The sequence below is a fragment of the Rhipicephalus microplus genome, chromosome 6, assembly GCF_043290135.1.
Source record: "Rhipicephalus microplus isolate Deutch F79 chromosome 6, USDA_Rmic, whole genome shotgun sequence".
NCBI lineage: Eukaryota > Metazoa > Arthropoda > Arachnida > Ixodida > Ixodidae > Rhipicephalus > Rhipicephalus microplus.
Window position 1 is genome coordinate 86,804,492 of NC_134705.1, and position 14,628 is coordinate 86,819,119.

General features: G+C 47.4%; 1 protein-coding gene across 1 annotated transcript in view; it reads left to right on the forward strand.

The window, feature by feature from the left end:
• Positions 1-7,211, forward strand: part of LOC142765357 (uncharacterized) — a 66,831-nt gene extending 59,620 nt beyond the window's left edge. Inside the window, exons 7-8 of the mRNA XM_075866156.1 lie at positions 96-215; positions 6,949-7,211. Of these exons, the coding sequence (XP_075722271.1) occupies positions 96-215; positions 6,949-7,095 (267 nt within the window). The 3' untranslated portion in view covers positions 7,096-7,211. The remainder of the gene's footprint in view (positions 1-95; positions 216-6,948) is intronic.
• The last annotated feature ends 7,417 nt before the right edge of the window (positions 7,212-14,628 follow it).

Here is a 14,628-nt window from a genome sequence, read left to right on the forward strand (position 1 = left end):
TAGATAGATAGATAGATAGATAGATATGCTCAAAGTCGCCGAAGTTCGCTAAGAAATGCTTCGCATCTAAAAACTTCGGGGGGCTGCACACGCAGGACTGCATAGGAGGTCTGTACGACATCGACCTGCTACCCGGTGGCATGAAGTTCGGCTCCCCCTTCGTTGGACCCGACGTGGTTGTCACTTGGGAAGACGAAGAGTCGCTGAAATATAAGGTAAACTATATGTATATTAGGTGCGAAGCAGGTCTTTGACTTGCCTTTGTAACGCTGTCCCTCCGTCTGCACCATGCTCCCCTGGCTGCAGGTGTAGGGGTGGTGCCAAGTATGTCACAGCTTCGCTCACAGTGCACGTGCGTTGACGTCACTCTCTCCCTAGCCTGTCGCCGCTCGCCACGTGTGGTCTCTGTCGCTTCACCCTCGCTGCCGCTTGCAACGTTCGAGCGAGCATCGAGTGAGAACACTTTTTTGGCTCGTTTTATCTGACATGAAACTTACACAAAAGCCAACCCGCTTCCTTTTTCTTTTCTTTTCAAAGAAACGTTCACTCAAGTGAAGGCTACACTGAGTTTCTCTTTAAACTGTTCTACCAGCACCCGCGTCGACGTCTGTTCCAGCCGGGTCAACAGCATGCGCACCACTGCTGCTTTGCATCGCAATACAGGCCCCTTCGGGGAGATTGTTCATACTTTTGTGCATGACTCGCCTGGCGGATTTCTTGTCACTTGCATGCTCCGCCACCTGGCCTGGCGAACTCTCAACCTTTTAACCAGCTCGCCCAAGTTGCACGCGATCTAGACAGGTTTTACCGAAAATACTTGCTAAAAATTTTGGAGTGGCATTCCCGGAACGCCCTACATTTCTTGCGATATTCAAGTCGGCGTTTGCCCCGGAATACATTTGTCCGCGCGTTCATCCGCGCATCCGCGCGTTCCTGCGTCCGTTTGGGCATCCATCGGTCTGTCCCTGCATCCATCATCTGTGTCTGACCATCGTCCAATCGTGCGTCTTCCATTCGTGCGTCTTCAATTCGTGCGTCTTCCACTCGTACGTCCACCTAGTGAACACTCTAAGCACCGCCATCTCGCATCTTTTCATCATATATTCATCATATAGAGGTACCGCCATCCAGCCGACATTCCAAGAACTCAACGAGAGATGGCACGGCCGGACTTAAGGAGTGGCACGTGCATTCTCTGACGGCCTGTTCTTCGTGTCTAGTTCCCACTTTTCACCGCCGCTAGTTCATGGCACTGCGGTCCAACCCTCGCTAAACCATGCTAAAACCAAGGTGGTTACGCCCAGAGAGTTTAACGAGACAACCTTCCCTCGTCAGATAGTGCTCAATGCGCGTCCTTCTGACACTACGATGACGATAGGTATAACGCGAGAAGAGAACGACGACAAAGGGACAAGACGGAGACGAGCGCCAAATTCCAACTGGTCTCCTTCTTGTCCCTTTGTCGTCATTCTGTTCTCGCGCTATAACTATCGTCATGTCATACCAACTCACCCAAACTGCCACCCTTCAGATACTAGTTTCGTTTAGTAAGCATCAAATTCAAGGCAAATTTTATTGGAGATTGTCACCGATAGTCGCCTCTGTAGGTTATTTCAACAAAAACGTCTTTTTATTTATGATTAACGTGCGCAGGCTTCCTCCTCAATTCGAATGAGTGCGTGGGTGCCGTTCCTCTAGTCTGGCCGTGGAGGTTGCTACTACTACTACTACTACTACTACTACTACTACTACTACTACTACTACTACTACTACTACTACTACTACTACTACATACATCGCGGACGCACGACCCACGGCTTAAAGGGGCCCTGAAACACTTTTTTGAGTATTCATGAAACTTATTCACTAGAAAAGTGTATTGACTCACAAACTCAGCACCACAAACTTGAATGTTAAGAATCCGCCCAGTGCGAGGGAAGTTACAAAGATTTGTCACACGCTGCAACCATATTCTGTCTTCTCCCGTCTCGAGGAAAGCGCTAGAAGCTAAGCAGGGAGGGATGTGAGGGGCAAACGAAAAACGTCGCGCGCGCCTCTTGTCTTTGAGCACTTTTTATTTTTTTTTTCTTCGAATACGCAGCTTTTTCAGAGTGGTCGCGCACGCGTTTGTGTACAAGTGACGGCCTCTCACGGCGATCTCTGTAACAACCGAGCGTGCCATGTTCAAATCAGCCAATGGCTGATAAATGGGTAATCTACGTGTGATTTTTGAACATTTCCCGTCATTTGTCGAGGGAAGAGAAAGCAACCTCTAGCTGAATTTGATAGTTTATTGTGAATTGCAGGCCATGTGCTGCGCCATAACATTTGGCTCGCGTGTTCTCGGGAGGTTCTACTACCGATCGGCAGCGTTTTCTGACCATGCTAAAAAAGTGTTGCAGGGCCCCTTTAAGGAGCGTCGCCCCTAAAATTGTGAATGGCTAGGAGAAACGAAAATTCCTTTGTCAGTGGTGTCCCGAGTGGTCTCTATTGGCTGTGTTATCAGTTACGCCGTTCGCAGCGTCGTACCCATGCACGCGCACCTTTGGCTGCCTTGTGAGTGACGTCGTCCATCCAGTCGCAACCGTGGCGCCGAGCGCGCGCGCATCAGCTTCTCCTGAAACCTTCCACATGAGTAGGCCACGGGCAACTCTAGAATAGCGCCGAAAGTGAAAACGTGAGAAAGTTCGCCTTCGCCGGGCCGATGGCGCAGTCGAGGTACAACAACAGGCTTGGGATGCCAAGTGCCAGCACAAACTTCATATGGATGATCCGGCAGCCTTCCAAGCCAAGCTAAATCTAAAACGGAAATGCAAGCGCCAGTGCCGGGCGGATCCTGCCAACCAAGACGCCGAGTTAGCTGGCGATGTCAAACGCTTGAAACGTCGTTGCGGAAGCGCGTTCGCCGGGGCGAACGCCCGCTTTCGGTGAGAGTTGCTCCAGCGGAACATTGCCTTTGGCGGCGACGTTTGTGGTTCGATTCGCTCGCAGGATTTCAAGCTGGACGGTTGTGCCCTCGCGATCTCCGACATCAGCGTAGCTCCCGCCGACTGGTTCGCCCTCCGCGGTCTCCTGACGACGTGCAGCTCTCGCATTGTGGCGCCCCGCCCTTGGACTGCTTCGACCGGATCCCCACTTTCCTATCTCCTTCTTTTTTCTCTCGATTGGCTGTCTTCTTCTCCGTCTATTTTCCTTCTATTCTTTTTATCCCTCCTTCCCCCCACCCCTATAAGGCACTGCGCCGTGTCGCCTGAAGGCAGACAGAAATTAGGTGCCTTTTTCCTCTTCCTTCTAACCACTACCACCCCCACCACCGTCTGTGGTTCGAGAACAACCATTATGATGAACGCGTTGCAAAACGCATTTAACCGCTCATTGTACTCCTTCATGACCGTGGTCATGCGAGTGTGATAAGCGCACGAGTGAAACCAGTTTGTGACTCGAAAAGTGCGTGAGTGCATCGGCGTGAGAAAGACGACGATGATGACGACTGAAAGTCTGGACGCGAGCTTGTTTCGTGTATCCAGTGAGGAAGGTGATGTGAAGACGGAGTGCGTGAGGTGACGTCGTAAGACTCGATCAATGAGAGGCTCCCACGTGGTTTGGGGGAAGCAGTGAAAAAAAGAACACGAGAGACGTGGTGGAGGCGACCAGGCTACCAGGGCACGGGAGTGGCGGCTGTGTTCTGGTGGCAAGGCGGCTTCAGGCTCCCACCTGGACGAGTTCCCGGGCATCAACCGCCACCTGGCGTTGGCTGGGTTGCTCGTCGTCTGGTTGAGAACGGCATTTTGTCTGGCGTTGGCCAAGCTGCTCATCGGCTGGCGTTGGTCAGGCATTTCGTTTGGAATTGGTCTGGCACTTGCCGTCCATCTCCGGTTCGAAGTCCAAGTGTCGGAGAAGGAATGCCGACAGGGCGCTGACCTCAGGTCCACCGACGCGTCGCCACCTGTCCTCCGAGCTACACCGTGACCCCGACGGTGTTTCACCAAATCAAGCCTCTCTGTGTGCACGTGTCTGCTTCAACAGAACGGTGATCATCGTTTGTCATTTCTTCTGAACGCTTCATTTATCTGTCAGCCCCAAGCCTTGTTAACTATAGCTCTTAGGCATCATTATCACTTTTCCGCTTTTATTCAAATATATTGAGTGTTGGGTTCTTTTCTTTTTTTTGCACAAATTGTCTTGTCTCTTTTCCCCCGATGACGATTCTGTCATTGGTTTGTACTCACACGAACCTACACGAGAGCGTCTTGATAAATAGCCTCAGGACAGCGAGGCACTATGTGCGGCATGTGAAATAAACACTGGGGTAAAACCAAGCGAAACGTCTGTGTCACCTCATTAAGAATCTTAGCACGAACATGTAACCAACGATTGTGAAAGGCTTCAGTGCCACGTCGGGTTGAACCCACGGCTAAACACCGGGGTCGCACTTTTCAGCTTTCACCGGTTAACCATTTGAACGGAGTGTTTGGCCGGTGATTTTTTTAAATAACCTTTTCACTCCTGCAATTTGCCATTCATTTTAAACCTCCTTGGGTGGTACCAGTATGGCCCATGGCCAGTTTCCCTCGTCCAGCCTGATGTGTGCGCCTCGCTGCCTCAAATACGGGGTAGCCAAAAGGAAGAGCGCAGCTGGATGACTTTTCAATTATTTCTCTTGATTTTTGTCTCTTCTTTTCTTTATCTCACTGTTCCTTGTATATATCTTTTCAAAACAAAAGTGTTTCATGTCGGTGTTCACCGCGGATCCGCTGACGTATTTCCGTCATGGTTACGACGTTTTAAATAAATATTAACGAATTGCAAAGAAAAAAACGACCAGAAAAAAAGAGGAAAAAAAACCAATAGGCCACGAACCGTACGTGGTCCAGTTTACTAACGGCGAACTATTTCATACAATAATACATAGAGAGGAATCTGGCGCGTCGATCGCTGTACTCCCATAGGAATTATGGAAAGTACTGGCTTCGGATAGGATAATGTTAGCTATATAGCGAACTGTGTATGGAACTTTTTCTGCAGTTTAAGCTTCGTCCTTTGCACGGCGTTGGTAGTGGGACGCCGTACTCAAGCAGTTCCTTTGTTGTTCAAAGGGGCTGAAGGCCTCTAAGTCTCTTGATTTGCTGCGACCTTGGAGCTTTACAAGTGATACTTTCGAGTTTAAGCGAAGCGTCGTACACTTATTGCTGTGCATGGATATCCGTGCCAGTGCAGGATATTGTATTGAGTTAATATTTTTTTTTCATAATCGCGTCTTGCCAAAACTCGTTTGAATCAACCGCAAAACGACGGCAAAGCTAAGTAGATGCAACGTCATACTGCTCTGACTCGAATTTACAAGAAAACGAGAGGCGAGTCTGGGGCAGACCACTTGGCACCCTATAGCATCGCAGTAGACGAAACACTGTGTTTATCACTTAATACTGTACTGTTATTTCCATAAATATATGATGCGTATTTTCGAGGCAAGAACTAGCATGTTTGTTTTCATGTGTTATTTGTAAGAAATAGTTCATTATATTTTGATGCCCCGTCTGCAACGCAATGGCAGAGCAATGCCTACCCAGGTGGTTAAATTTGTCCCGGTTTCACTTCTATTTCACGGCTATGGAAACTCATTGAAATAAATGTTACCTACTAAAAATTGAGCAAGTTTAAATTGGTTATCATTTTATATCACTTTGTCTTACACTCGGGAAACAAACATTGAAATCTCAAGAACGTAACTCATCCGAAACGGATCTGAAGTCTGTACTTCCGATCATTCTTGGGGACGGAGGTGCACCGCTGAAGGAGCACGCGTAGACACATGGTGCCAGATTTCCCTCTAGGAATTACAGTATGCAACTTTATGATATACATCTTGTACCGCTGGTGGCCCTCAGGGCTGAGCAACCTCAGCACGGTTTCGTCATCAGTAGAGAAATGGCGCGAAGGGTGCGTGTTGGGCGTGCTCAAAAGATTGTCGTCCCATGCGTTGCGATGCGTGTGTGCCTTTTGTGCAATTCGTGGGCGCGGTCATTCGCACATGCGGTGATCTCACAAATTCAGGCGCTTTGCACGTCTTGCGCTGCCACCGCAAGCGATAGCTGTGAAGTTACAGCTGTAACTGCAAAGCTAACTTGCGGTGGTCGAAAGAGCCCGAAGGTCACTTCGATCGCTTCTACGGCCACGTTTACGAAAGGAGCGCGCTTCTCACACGTGAAGTGAGAAGTCGCGAACTGCGACAGTTCTTAGTCATCGCTCGCCTACTCGTCTCGTGCGTGCTTTCATCTTAAGGTACGCGTGGCAAGTTTCCAGCTGCTTGTCGTTTTTGCGGGACATTACGATTTGTTGCTTTTATTCCTTTGCTCTTGTGGCGAAACAATTCACAATAAATGCTTAATTTTCTCGGTAAAGAGGAAATTCACTTCCTTGTTATGCCGAATTCCTAGACAGAGAGATAAGTCATGTTTTTTTATGTATCCTTTTTTCTATCTCTCTCTTCCTCTCTCTCTCTCTCTCTCTCTCTCTATCTCTCTCTCGCTATTTTCTTCTTTTTCTGGCTCTTCCTGTAATTTAATTTTCTTCCCTTTCTATTCCTCTCATTTATTCGCTTCATTTTTCTCTTTCTGCCTTGCTCTATGTTTTTTTTCTCTTTTTCGTGCTTGTTTCTTCGCATCTCTTTCTCTCTTTTTTTCTGTCTCTACTGGTTTATCTTCCTCTTTGTTTCTATCACTTTCTTTCGCTCTTTTCCTCCATCTTCTATCGTTACCTCTTTCTGCTCTTTTATCTCCTTTGCATGCGTTTCTTCTCGTTTGAAACTTCTACCTACTGTACACGGCAGAGGGAAAACTCCTCAGGTGAAACTTGAGGAGTTTTTATGGCGACACCGCGCAAAGTACAGCTAGATAATGCAGCTTCGCTGTCTCAAACGCTCACTGCTCTTACCTCAATTCTGTGCAGTTCTATGGCCTCCAGAACTCAACCAACCTTCGTGAGGGCTTGTCGTGGCTCCTTTACGACGTGAACTTCGGGGACTTCAGCAAGAACTGCAATGATAATCCGTTTACACCGATCGAGATCATGAAGAAGTTTGCGAGCCGTCGGTGATCGTAAAGAAGAAGGGCTCACGGGAGCACGCCGTGTCGGTTATGGTTTTTGGGGATTCCAGACGGTGCCCATCTTCTCGCGTGTGAGCAATACAAACCACGCGGGCTTTAAAACGAGTCTTTTATTGTTCTGTGACTTATGTGATATAGATAACTTTGACGTGACGCCACGGACAGGTACTCTCTGCTGGGTACCTCAAGATGGCAGCTGCCATGACGTTTTATCGCGTTTCAGAGGTTAGTGCAATAATAATATATAGAGTTTTATGTCCCAAAACCAACATATGGTTATGAGACGCTGGTGAGGGGGTAGGGGCTCTCGGAATTTTGACCATTTGATGTTCTTTAAAGGAACAGAAAACTGAGCATAGCACGCGGTCAGAACCCAGTAGAAATAAAGGACTACAAAATATATTGACATATTGCACCATTCTTTTCACGTTTTGATTAGGAATTATATTTTTAAATCGTGATTAAAAGTAACAAAACTGCTATGTCGCGCACCCTAGTGGAAGAGCTTTGAAGCTGGATGATTGATTATGGAGCCGAACACATTGCTGTACGCAGTCACGGGGTCCAATTCTGTCATGCATGCCGGCTCTCAAACTTAGAGTGTGTATATTATTACCCAGCCCCGCTCGATTCTCTGCTGCTTATGACGTAAAGGAGTTGTGCGGTGAGAAGCAGCGCTGCCGTCGCGGTCGCCAGTGGCCCAAGTCGAGCCACTGCGCATGCGCAGTAAACCACCTCGATCAAGCACGAGCCTCTCTCGCGCTCACTGTTTGCAGCATGTGAGTATACGACTTCATATTCGCTCCAGCTAGATAGAAAAATTCTTATTACAAATGCTTCACGGCGTTTTCCACTTTCCGTGATTAGATTCACAGACTGAACTAAGCACCATGAAAATTGCTTGGCGTTCGTTTAACGTTCACTAACATCGCCTCTACCATTCCGCGAACTGCCAGTGCAGAGGCAGGCATGATAATTCCCTCCCCGCGTCTTTTGTGATATTTCAAATTTGTTCTGTTCACCAGGTGCTCCAAAGTACATCACAAAGAATGGAAGGTTGCACCGGCAGTGATCTGATGTCATCGTTTCATCGTTTCGTGCTACGCGCGTTCGAGCTAGAGTTAACGCAGCATTTTAATAAGCTGGTGCCCAAAAATGGTGACTCAGGGACGTCAATGAGTCATGTACAGATAGGACCTAAGGCAGAACTCTTTAAAAGTTCTGCCTTAGGAATATTTAATAACGTGTCATTGTCGTGCCTCTCTTTTCGCTTACTAGGCTTTAAGTTACTAGACATTCGAACATTTATTGGAAGTGTATTTAACGTGTTATAGCTTGAAAGCGCTCGTTTCGCAAAATTTAGGCTTTCGGCATCAGTTTGGGCGCCGCTGATTGTTTGCGAAAAATTATCTTGTCCTAACCTGCATCATGTGACCGAGAAGTTGAGAAAGATGCAAATAAACAGAAATTTTTAGGTCTCCATGAGGATCTACTACAAGCCGTTCGCGTGTCAAGCAAGTGTTCTATACCACACAGCTACGCGTTTGTTTGGAAATACAGTAAAAATAACTTCATCTTCTTGGAACTACACTGTGTAAATAACTAACACGTTTACGCCTGTATACAGGTTTCACAACAAAACGTGTAATATATATATCGCAGTAATAATGCGTGGTACAAGCGCACATTGCCAGGAGGCGCAAGATCCTGTGGATCTCGTAACGGCTTGGTGGATTAAAGCCAGCCACCCACTACCGAAAACACGCGTTACTGCGCGTATTTCCTCAAGACCACGCACTGGGTGCATAGCAAGTTCGAAAACATTTAAATTGCTCGTCGATTGAAGCATGCTACCCATTGCACAGAAGGCCGCCATATGTGAAAGCTTCAGTGATACAAGCCAGTTTCAACTTTATCGATTAGTAGTAACCTACAACCTAAATTATTCGTGTAACATTATAGGTCGAAACTTTTTACGTGCAGGTCTGGACACCTCACGATACTTTTGCAAACCGGACTACGTTTCACAGTGACTAGATCATGCCAATAAGATAAGGGAAATAAGCTGCCGCACTGACGCATTTAAAATGTCATTTTTTTTCCCAGAACGATAGCGCTGTGGAATAGGTTGCCTTCTGAAGTAGCAGAGGTTACTTCACATTAAGTATTTTCAAGTTTACTTCAGGGTCTAGAGTAGTATACTCGCGAGGATGTGTAGGGACGAGACGGTACTGTGAAGCTGCTTTGTGAATTCAACTCCCACGTGCCGCTACGTATAGTTGACAATGTATTGCGTTATTATTGTGTTGTAGAAGTGTGAGTATCTGTATTTAGTGTTGAAATTTGGTATTATCCCCCCCACTGTAATGCCCTTGGGCGCTGTGGGTACTATGATAAATAAATAAATACCATAAAAACTATAAATACTGGTTGACAGGCATATGATATCGCTATCGCGTTGAACTCGTAAAAACTAAGCTTGAGGCTCCACCTCCCCCCCATCTTTTTTTTTTCTTTGAGGCTTGCGTGGTTTTCGTTGCTATATCAATAGGATGTTCACTCTCATACTTTTGAGTTCTGCTGTTGCTTTTACGCGCGAGAGTGAAAGTAGGAGAGTACAGAATCGATGGCAGGTGCAGGTGCCAATGGCACGCTACGGAGCGGACATTATTTGTGCGCATATAGATAGATAGATAGATAGATAGATAGATAGATAGATAGATAGATAGATAGATAGATAGATAGATAGATAGATAGATAGATAGATAGATAGATAGATAGATAGATAGATAGATAGATAGATAGATAGATAGATAGATAGATAGATAGATAGATAGATAGATAGATAGATAGATAGATAGATAGATAGATAGATAGATAGATAGATAGATAGATAGATAGATAGATAGATAGATAGATAGATTTTTGTTAGGGCTTGTGTAGCTCTTTCCTTTCATGCTGTTTTTGTTTTTCGTGACACGGTTTGAATTAAGGTTTGGGGTATGTGGGGGTGCTACACCCCCTGAAAGTCGTTTGCGCCTCGTGGCGCACGTGTTTCGCGAATTTTGGCTTCACATCTACCTAGCGGTAGGCGGCGTTGTGCTCGCGAGCGTTTATCAATACCACCATCATCATCATGTTTAGCGTGGTGGCGCCGGCAGTGACGCCTGGTGGTAGGTTTGGGTGGCAGTACATGAGAGATGAGCGGCTCTCTTGTCACGTGGTGGTTGGCGCGAACGGCTGTACCTTGCGTCGTTTACCGTGGGCCCTCGCGTGTTGAGTCGGTCATTGGCGACGCCGCCTTGTGTGTGTTATATTGAGTGTTATGAAATATTGTGTAAAATTGTCTTAGCGTGCTGATCACAATTGATGTATATTAATTCGGCTGGCGATATTGTCTAAAAGTAGATAAATAAATTGTGTTAAGTTCGTTTCAACCACGTCTACTTTGTCCGTTCACTCCAAGAGTGTGGCGCCCTCCCCAGAAAGACCCCACAATACATACATACATACATACATACATACATACATACATACATACATACATACATACATACATACATACATACATACATACATACATACATACATACATACATACATACATACATACATACATACATACATACATACATACATACATACATACATGTGACGCTACATGCGGGAGACGTGGCCTGGCTCATACCCCATGTTTATTCTTTTCTGCACTTCTTCTTCATCGGCTTCTACCAACCATCGCTTCATACGTCACACGATTCCCCCTCCCCCCGAAAGAAGGCATGGGTTACGAACAAGAATAAGTAAACAAGGAGAGGTTAAAAAGTCACAAATGTCAAAATTCACAATTGGTTCTATGCTTCAGGGGAGTTCCGTAAACTTTCAAAGACTTCAGAGGAGAGTGTAGCAGTCCGGTTAACGCAGGAGTTCTGGTGGCCGAGGCTGGTGGTTGCGTCCTAGATAACACAAAAATGCTTTGGACGTAGAGATAGGGGAAATCACAGCTGGTATTCTTGTGAAGAACGAACGAGGTTCTAACATCTTGCAGAATCGACAGTTCCGATATTGTAGGCATCGAATTCCTCGTCGTGGGTGATACACAGGCCATGCAGGCAGCTTGCGTGCTCGTTGATCGAGGTTGATTGGGTGCTGCCTGTGTTCCTGCCGAGTAGAAGGGGTGCTTTTGTGGCTTTTGGAGATTTTTCTAAAGCTATGTCGCAGATGTTTTGATCGAAGGTGCATTTTCAATCTCTGATGGAGAATGAATCTACGACGATGGGCCTTTTTGAAATGCTCTTTGAGCCTTAAGAGTGGTTTCGATGAAGTTTTTTTTCGTCGTTGACAATGATGAAGAACACGTTGACGTTGTACTTTCTTGGTTTCATCGACTTGCTTGTGGTGTGACATTGATGGTGGTGTGCCCGGATTCTTAGCAAGCCCTCCGCAGGCTTCTACGACGCCAACCAATGCAGCTGTTTCTGGCGCAAGCCAATGGGGGGGGGGGGGGTTTCGCGCACTTGAATCTTCTGTATTCATAAACCGCTCATTGTTGGTCGTTGCCTTAAGGGTACTTGTGTCATCAGAAGTCGCACCTACGCTTTTGTTTTCAGTGTTGGCAGTGACGTTGTGCACTGGATTGATGTCGTTTAGATCTTGGGATTGATGAACACTAGACGCTTCTGCAAAACATTTTTCTTCACAAGATGCTGATTCTGAATTCTTCTGTCTTTGTGGAACTGCTGAGCTGAATACCAAGTCAGTTTAAAAAGTACGCATGCGGCACGAAGTATTCAATGCATTCGAGTCATCAATAGTGGATTCAAGTCTTTTATGCAGCGGAGAGTTAAGCATTGGCGATATTTGTGCGGATGAGGAACCAGGTGGAAGGTTCGGAAAACGACAGCGTGGTCTTTCCATGAGCATGTGGCTAACTTCACCTGAAGGGAATTGTAAATTCATGCTCTGTGCTCGAATGCGTGAAGGCTGCTTATGACTGCGATGACTGAGTTCGAATGCACTGAGAGTGTGTGTTCTAATCGAATCTTCATTAAAGTCTTGAAACCAGACGATCATTTCGTCTTTTATCTTTTGCCAAGACTCGTCGTTGTCGAATATGTGGGTGAGGTAAAATTTAAATGCCTCACCGGTGACGTAGTCGCTGAAGTTCGTAACCATCTCCCGCTCCGACCAATATGCAGCGGTTGCGTGGAGCTCGAACAGGTCGAACCAGTCCTGTACAGGTCCATCGTCCACTGCTCCGGTGTACTTGGGGATGGGAAGGGCAGTCGATGATTCTGTCATGGTGCTGGTCATGGTGTAGAGTTGGGATGCACTTGTGTGGTTCACATTCAGTCACTGCGTCTGGCTGAGGTGTTCGATGATGATGGCCGGTTGATGATGTGGCTACCAGGTCTTCATCCTGTCGACTCGTGTGACGCTACATGCGGGAGACGTGGCCTGGCTCATACCCCATGTTTATTCTTTTCTGCACTTCTTCTTCATCGGCTTCTACCAACCATCGCTTCATACGTCACATACATACATACATACATACTGTCACAGAACGAGCGCTAAAAATGGGCGCGCCGCCAAATTCTTGCGGCAACGCGCGGAAGAGACGCCGGGAGGTCAAAATAAAAAAAAAGAAAACAAACATCCAAGGCTCCCCGGGCGCGCGCTCTCCCCTTGGAACCTCCTTGGAACCTCGCCGACGAACCTCCTCACCCCACATCGGCGGCCGAGATAGCCCGCGAAAGTTCTAGAACGAAAGGGGCGTGGTCATACCGAGTTGAGTCATCGGCCGCGGAGGGCATTCCAACCGTCTCGCCCTCTTCCCAGCCTTCGCTGCGTATCGCGCCGACGAAATGACGAGAACCTTCTGGAATGTCGCGCGCAAGGTATTTAACCGAGCAGCCGAGATGAGAGATCAGGAGAAGATGGAAGTAGCGCCAGAGTGCGTAGGGATTCCGCCGTGTAGTCGGCGAAGGTTTTGTCCGTAGGGACGAAGCAGGAAATGAAGGGGATTTCCACCTGAGGGGTGAAGGCTCGAGCTACAGGCAAGAGAGTGTGTTTACCGCTATCGAGCGAAGACGCGTGGCGACAGCTGCGTGTGTGAAGCCGACGTGTTCGGGCGAAGAAGTTTGAAGCTTGGAGAGTGGCCAATTGAAGACGCGAGGTTTCCTGGAAGAGAAACTTCGAGGGCCGCGGAACGACAACAACGCTGGACTTTGAGTGAGTGATTCTCGAAAGAGTATCATCCAGACTTTTGTTCCAAGAACTTTGGACTGAATAGGTTTTCTATCTCTTTAGTCTCTAAGTGTCTTGGTTGTTCAATGCATGCGACTGCATTGTAGTGTGTACTGTTGTCTGTGTCCGCTGTTCGAGTGTGGCTAATTCTACTGTGTAGTACGTTGTTTGATCGGTGGCATATTGTACTCAGCTATTGTGGAGTGAGCATATTTGTGTATTGTTTTTCGGATCTGCCATTATTGAAAATATAGTTTTGTTTGTTTATCAACTCTCGGCTCTGACTTGTTCTTTGGGCCACAGCCGGCGTCCGCTGGCGCGCCAAAAAGGACCACTTCTAAATTGTCCACGCTTTCGTGGTGCAGTTCGGGGGGCCGATACTTCGGCCCTTGGAATTAGCCCGGCGATCGCCTCCCTAATTAACTGGACCTGTGTGACAATTAATCTGGCGTCCGCGACACAGGACCTTTTGGTGCACAGTGTGTCCAAAGTAGTGAGAAAAAGCCTCGAGTTGTTGATAGTGCTATCGGAACGATTTTGTGTGTTGTTCAGTGTTCTCGTTAACGAGCGCAGGGGAGTGTTCCGATAGACTGATTTAGGCAGATACTTTTTGCACGCGGCAAGACTTTATTTGCGAGACACAATGGATCTCGAAAAGTTATTAGCTCTTGGTGAGAAGATGGGTCTTTCTGGCGCCGAACTACGGAAATGCGTAAGCCAGAAGGAGAAAGAGGCGGTGGAGAGAGAGAGGTTGGCAGCTGAGAGAGCCGAGGAAGAAAAGGCAGCTGAGTTGGAACGAGAGAGGTTGGCAGCTGAGAGGGCCAAGGAGGAAAAAGCAGCTGAGTTGGAACGAGAGAGGTTGGCAGCTGAAAGGGCGAAGGAAGAAAGAGAGGCAAAGGAGCGACAACTGAAGGAAGAAAGAGAGCAGCAATTGAAGTTGGAGCTGGAGAGAGAGAAGTTGGCAGCCGAAAGGGCGAGAGAAGAAAGAGAAGCTGAGATGGCTGAAAGGGAACGGCAGCGGCAGCACGAGATGGAACTCGAGCGGCTCCGTTTGCAACAGCGAAGCGAAACTCCCGTCCAAGCTAGAGTTGAAAGCAGCGAACGGGAGGACCACGGCTTCCGCTTGAACCCAAGCAAGCTGCTCGTAGCGTTTGATGAAAGGAAGGACGACCTTGACGCGTACCTTCACAGATTTGAGACGATTGCGAGGAGCCAGAATTGGCCGGAACAGCAATGGGCAACTGCTTTGAGTACTTGCTTGGGTGGTGAAGCGCTC